The 7,500-nt window shown below is 41.4% G+C and overlaps 1 protein-coding gene across 1 annotated transcript in view; it reads left to right on the forward strand.

The window, feature by feature from the left end:
- Window positions 1–7,500, forward strand: part of akt3a (v-akt murine thymoma viral oncogene homolog 3a) — an 83,411-nt gene that overhangs the window by 47,675 nt on the left and 28,236 nt on the right. Inside the window, exons 5-6 of the mRNA XM_084077214.1 lie at window positions 5,750–5,894; window positions 6,649–6,780. Coding sequence (XP_083933340.1) covers window positions 5,750–5,894; window positions 6,649–6,780 — 277 coding nt within the window. The remainder of the gene's footprint in view (window positions 1–5,749; window positions 5,895–6,648; window positions 6,781–7,500) is intronic.

The raw sequence follows: 7,500 nt of genomic DNA on the forward strand, positions 1-7,500 counted from the left end.
ATTTTGAGTCGGCTCTTGTCATCTAGTATCATACCCATTTGAAAGTTCTGTGACAGAACTTTCAAATGGGTATGATACTAGATGACAAGAGCCGACTCAAAAGTATCTCCACTTTTACACAAGATTCACATGCACCACATTCTCTGTACTCGACGGGGCCACATCGACGGCAACATTAAATACATGTCAATGTATTTAATTCCTTCAATGAACGCATACATATGGGACACACAAATTGACAGGTTTGTTGCGGTTGGTATGGGGTAATTTGTGTGTCCCATACTATGTTGTTCATTGAAGGAAGTTTATTTATTTAGTGCTGCCATCTATGCTGCCCTGTCGAGTACAGAGAATGTAATCTGTGCGAAAAGTGGAGCTATTTTACTAAATACACGTTTTCAGCCAGAACTTTCAAATGGATATAATACTAAATGACAAGAGCTGACCCCAAGTACAACAATTAATTATTGGGTGAGTACACACGGAGTGCTACAAATGAGTGCCTGGATGAATCCCCTCAAGGAAATGCAATGAGTGTTCTGTGTTCTTTGTTATGGAATAAATGCAATGTATGAATATCAGCCATTCTAGGGCTAACAAATATCTTGATCGATATTGTTCATCGCAATATTCAGAGAAAATAGCTGCACCTGCATTATTTGTGGAACAAAAAAATCACACTCAGTGCGAGTAAGCGGTGCCTACTCTGTTTGATGACTGTGTTCTAGTTTTCAGGTGGTATTAGTCTATTTGATGTGTGGGCGCTGGTATTCAGGCGGTACTACTCTATTTGATGTGTGGGCGCTGGTATTCAGGCGGTACTACTCAATTTGCTGTGGGTGCTGGTATTCAGTCGGTACTACTCTATTTGATGTGGGGGTGCTGGTATTCAGGCGGTACTACGCTAATTGATCTGTAGGCGTTGATATGCAGACGGTACTACTGTATTTGATGTGTGGGCGCTGGTATTCAGATGGTACTACTCTATTTGATGAGTGCTGACTGTGTTGGGCCCCCGTGTGTACACGCACAGTGCTGGCTTGTGTGTGTGTGTGTGTGTGTGTGTGTGTGTGTGTGTGTGTGTGTGTGTGTGTGTGTGTGTGTAGATCGAGTATATGCGTTCTTTCATTTTTTTTCTATCCCCTTGAAACGCTGTGGAACCAACGTTCCTGCCATTTTGGGGCTTCGGCCCGCTGAAAACTACTGGTTTTCAATGCAAAAAAAAAGAAACTGAGTTACAGCTGTTTTTCTGAAAATCCCAAACAGGAAGCGGATGGCTTCCTGTTTTTTGGAATGACGTCACATCCACATTCTTCTTCTCTGAGAGACGATCGATCATTCCAAAGCTGTGTTAGGTCGCCCCTTGTGGAATTTTCCCTAAAAAATGAAAGAACGCATCAATGCGATCTTGGCCATCAAGTGATGGATTTGAAAGAACGTATCAATGCGATCTTGGCAATCAATGTGTTAAGTGGCGCATGTGTTTGTGTTTAATTAGTGTAATTGGTTGCATCTTTGTAGTGCTATCAGCTGCAGCTGTTTATGCCATGCTATGGATAATATGGACGGACCGACGGACAGACAAACCCACACGGTCATATGTAGAGCGGCTGGCACGGCTAAACATAATGTAAACTGTTGGATCTGGCATTCCTGTTGAGTTTGTATCCACAATATTACACTGACAATGTAAAATACAAGTTTAACTGCCTTAAAGGCCCATGATAGCCATATTTAGCGACAAATATCATGTCTTTGGAAAACCCTGTAGACTGGATGGAGCGCACAGACCGACTTGGCAAAATCAATCAGTGTTGTTGTGCTGGGCTGTCAATTTTCATTAGGCCCACTTTTTTAGTTGTTAATGCCAGCTGTACCAATTCCGCTGCTGTGTCAAACTTTTGAACCCATCACCTGTGCTGCCGATAGACATGAACGCTTCCCTCCCTCAAACCAGAGACCATTGAGTCCAACGCCTGATTTATACTTATTTGCATGCCGGTGTCTTGCACTAAAAATAGCAGATAATACAATCTCACAGCGCGTCGCAGATCTGACATGTTTGGTGCGAGACATGATGCACAACCAACTATAAATCAGGCTTAATGGAGAGTTTATTGTTTCTACAGTGTGAAGAATCATAAAACAGGCCTGTTGTTTCTACAGTTGTGAAACAAACTCTGCTACATAATGGTCATGGACTCACTTTCAGCACGACACCGTACAGTAAGTTAAGTGTATTGCCATAACTCTTGCAATAAAATCATGAGCGCATTTTGATGTTGAACTCGGCAGCAAGGGTAAAGAAACAAGGGAGGGAAAAGGGTACAGAGATGGCACATATATATGTGTGTGTGTGTGTGTGTGTGTGTGTGTGTGTGTGTGTGTGTGTGTGTGTGTGTGTGTGTGTGTGTGTGTGTGTGTGTGTGTGTGTGTGTGTGTGTGTGTGTGTGTGTGTGTGTGTGTGTGTGTGTGTGTGTGTGTGTGTGTGTAAAGAAAGAGCCAGTAGAAAGAAGACCTTTCAAGTAGTGCCGGCATAAATTCTCCAGCTGCTCCGTTCTTTTCTGAGGAGCTGAGGTGTTTATCTGCAGAAAATGAACAGCTTTGCCCAGAAGACCACAGATGCTTCCGTGCGTCCTTTGAGCGTGTGTGTGTGTGTGTGTGTGTGTGTGTGTGTGTGTGTGTGTGTGTGTGTGTGTGTGTGTGTGTGTGTGTGTGTGTGTGTGTGTGTGTGTGTGTTACAGCTGTCTGTCCAGCTCTGTCAGATGTATGCAAGCTTCTAATAGTGTATTCTCAGAAAATCAAATAAGCAGTTGCAGTCGTCTCAATTTAAAACACACACACACACACACACACACACACACACACACACACACACACACACACACACACACACACACACACACACACACACACACACACACACACACACACACACACACTTTTTTTCCAGTACCATGTTAATAGATCTGTGTTTGTTACTCAAATCTATTGTACTCTGTCATCAGGTGTACAATCCGTATGCTTGATGACATGAAACAATGTGTTTGATGTCACCTTTTTACAAAATCAACATTTCACTGAGAAATACACTGGAAACATAGGGTATTTTTGGCCACACTATATGTTTATAGGCCCATTTATAGGCCCTCTTATCAGAACAATAAGATTTAAGTTGAAATTTGGTGGTTTTCCTGAACATTCCTTAACATTCCTAGCGGTGTAAAAGTTTGAGAAAAAACATATGCGTGTGTGTGTGTGTGTGTGTGTGTGTGTGTGTGTGTGTGTGTGTGTGTTCGCATCTGCATGCACCTTGTACTTGTATGTGTTGAGAAGATGTGGGTGCATGATTGAAGCTTGTCAGTTGAAAATTAGCATGTGCTACACAAGTGTGTGTGTGTGTGTGTGTGTGTGTGTGTGTGTGTGTGTGTGTGTGTGTGTGTGTGTGTGTGTGTGTGTGTGTGTGTGTGTGTGTGTGTGTGCGTGTGTGTGCGTGTGCGTGTGTGTGCACGTATGAGAGAGACTGTATCGGTGCTACTGTACCAGCCCTGGCAGCGCTCCAGCTAGCGCAGCCCCAGCCGTGAGGAGAGAGGGTGGCACACACTGGCACAGTGCCTGACTGTAGGCAGGCCCATTATCTCTCATTAGCAAAAAAAACTCATTATACAAAAAAAACACACTCTAACCGAGAGAGAGCATTTATCTGCTGCCTGACCTTGAGAGAATTCCTGTTGCTTTTTATGTGGCTACACACACACACACACACACACACACACACACACACACACACACACACACACACACACACACACACACACACACACACACACACACACACACACACACACACACACACACACACACACACATTTGTCACAAATTGAGTGTTGCATTGTTTCAGATGGATTGTAAGTTGGGTTTGCCCTTGTTTTGGAGTGTAGAGGGTATGTTCAGAGCTCCGCTGCAGTAGAAAGGGATTCAGATCTTTAAAACACACTCTTCCCTTTAGGTTTGGATGGATGTTCTGTCAGATCCTGCTAGGAAACATATGGGCTATCTACCAAAACAAAAGGCATCAGGGTGGTCGTTTGGGAGTCAGACAGGTTTATTATTACCATCTTATCACGACGCATGATCAATAAGTAAGCAGATTCTGGTACTACAAGTCCTGCAGCGATTTGAGTTTCCCACGGCTCCAGTGTGTGCATATATGAACATCGCCCTTGGTTCACCTCTGTGGGTGCTCTGAAGTAATTCCCAGAGCAGCAATCAACTTCTGTATTTAGTTTTCTCTTTTTTTTGTATTCTGGAACTGTGTTTTGGTAAGAAAGGGAGAAATACTTGTTTCAAGCTTGAGTTGTTGTCTTGTGTGTTCCTGAATCCTGACCTCATGTGTTTGTGCTGTGGCGTATTGAGGTCGTAACAGATTGCTTTTTCAATAGAGGGATCAAGGGGAATTTTTTGAAATGCAAATTCTTAATGTGTCTGAATGTCTGATTCATTCTGTATTGGTGAAGTCCTATTTTTCTGCTTTTGTTGTAGAACAATTTTTGACCTAGTTTAAAACCACATTTGACTTTGTCCACCCAAAGTGTACATTTTAAAGCAGTAGTTTCATCAGTAGTTAAACTTTTTTGTGATTCAACTCTGTCCAACTTTCTTATATTATTCTAGTCTATTTTAATCTATTTAGTTTCTGTCTGAGTAAAGGCAAGCTTGACGTGTTAAGCTTCAATATTCATCATTGTTAGACACCCACATGTGCCCATACATTCTGATGCATGGCTGGCCCTGTACTACGAATGATGAACACACACACACACACACACACACACACACACACACACACACACACACACACACACACACACACACACACACACACACACACACACACACACGCACACATGCACTCAACAGATGTTGAACAACACAGCTAATGGAAAGTCAATGGGGAGGAACAGCGTTTGCTAACAACAATGCATTGTCCCCCCAACGCATGTGAGTGCGCATACACATGCACACACACACACACACACACACACACACACACACACACACACACACACACACACGCACACACTGATTGGTCGGCATTAGTTCTGCTCTGTGATCATTGCTCATTGGGTGGATCCTCTAGTCGACCATGCTTCCTCTCTGTTGAACAAATAGGTGTTTGTGTTAATTGAAACCGCTTTAGTGCCTTTGAAAATCTAGGAGGAAAAAACTGCATCTGCCATCGCACTTTAAGCGAACTGAAAGCAGTATTTTAAATTCAAGCAATGTGCTTTATCAATCCATTCACATAATGTGAGTGTACTTTTCTGCCCCAAAAGTTGTCCCATTCAGGTCTTGAAAATGTGTCATCATGAAAGCAAAGTCAAGCTACTTTAAATGTAGAATTTTCCAAATGTAAGGCTGTTAACAGACAGTGCTAAAACTGTAACTGAAATGCATTTACTGTATGATATTGGAACTGGAATTTATTTGTATTTTGTATTTGTATTTTTTTCTCTCCAATTGTGTCTTCTCTCTCTTGTTTGTACAGTATGTGTGTTTGTTTAAGGCTGCAACTAATGATTTCCCTCATAATCAGCTAATCAGAGGATTATATCTTCACTTATTCGGTTAATCTAATTGGATCTACTTTCTCTTGTCGATCAATTAATCAATTAAAATGTAAAAAACTGTTTAGGGACAGCAGTTTGAAAGTAGTTAATCGTTCGTTGTGTATCTTCTGTCTGTGCAGAGACGAGTGGACGGACGCCATCCAGATGGTGGCCGACAAGCTCCAGAGACAGGAGGACGAGAGGATCCAGTGTAGCCCCACGTCAAACATTCACAACCTGGGCGAGGAGGAGATGGACATCACCACCACGCACCACAAACGCAAAGTAAGCATACGTTGTGGATCCAAACACGTAAAATCCTAACTCTGAGAGTGCACAAATGTAGCCAAATGGCTCCGTAAGAGAGTTACGTACAAATGGATAAATCAATACTGAGGATTTTACCCATAAGGTCCATTTGGGTGTGTTTTTACACTCTGTGTTAAGTCAACATTGAATATGTCACTAAGTTCGCTGTCACATTCAGACAAGCCTTTTCCTTTTTAGCGGTGCTAACCGCTCTATACCTTTAGGTATAGAGCGGTAGCCCTCTATAACTGGCTTTTGCGTCAACGTTCTGATTGGTCAGACACGTCAACAAAGTGATTGGTCAAGCTTCACGTGACACGTGGCTATAAACACATTATAAACACTTATTGATGACAAAATGTATCAAAGGCGCCGCTACCTTCACACAGGTGTGATTTTTGTATATGTGTTTTGTATATGCTCAGAAATCTGCCCTTTGACAAAACTAATTATTCACAATTAATTTGCATTGACTAAATATAGTGAGTATAAATTATCCTCAACTCATCTCAAATAAAAATGTGTTCTGCTAGTTGCAGGCTCTAGTGGATCGTCAACCTGTCAAAATGTCAGCTTATCAGCAAAATGGCTTTTCCCACATTATTGTACTGCTTATCGAATGACCTTCATAGATGTTGTGACTGTTGTAAATGTCAGAATGCCTGTTGATGACTCAGAACAAATTATTTAATAAAAGATATTGACTGAATAATTGATTGTCTTCCGTCAGACAATGAGTGACTTTGATTACCTGAAGCTGCTGGGCAAAGGAACCTTTGGGAAGGTAATCCTGGTGCGGGAGAAGGCCAGCGGGAAATACTACGCCATGAAGATCCTGAAGAAAGAAGTCATCATAGCCAAGGTGAAACTGACCACACAGAAACAATACAGCCATTGCCATATTTGTATGCAGGGACACTGACCTGGGATGGATTTTGTGACCACACTGTGAAATCTTTGGTGTTAATTTATCCATTTCCAAGTCTGAGAGTATACAAATGTACGGTAATGTTCACTCAGAGTGAACAAATGTACTGTGCCCTAATTGACCAACTATTTATACTATAATAGTCTTTATTTATTTAGCATGCTTCTTAACACGGGTTCTAAGTGGTTTTAGTTAATAAAATGGAAATAACGATGAAAACACCACTACATCATGCATAAAATGGATCAGAGCACACTCTACAGTATGTGTACACTGCAGAACAATTTGTAATGTCGGTGAGTCAGTGTGTGATTTTATTTAGCCACTGTACCTACATTATAATGTTTTGTTTATACTGTAGCTTACAACTATCAATACTACTAAATACAAGTGTTTAGCATATTCCTTTTCCTGTTTCACCAAGCAGAGGGCAGGTTTTTATTTTTTATTTTGACGGTTTAACCTTATCTCTCTACGCTCAAAAACGTGTGACCATTGCTGAAGACATTCTAGATAAGCAAGGTTCAACATTGTTTAGCTAGAATGTTTCCACAAGCAGAAAAGTACAGTAGTCTTTGTACGAGTTTGCAAGTGGATTATAATAAACATTATGAATTGCTTTACACATTTATTTGATTTAGTTAAGTAAATCCC

Source organism: Gymnoscopelus microlampas, assembly GCF_963454915.1.
Source record: "Gymnoscopelus microlampas genome assembly, chromosome: 13".
NCBI classification, from domain to species: domain Eukaryota; kingdom Metazoa; phylum Chordata; class Actinopteri; order Myctophiformes; family Myctophidae; genus Gymnoscopelus; species Gymnoscopelus microlampas.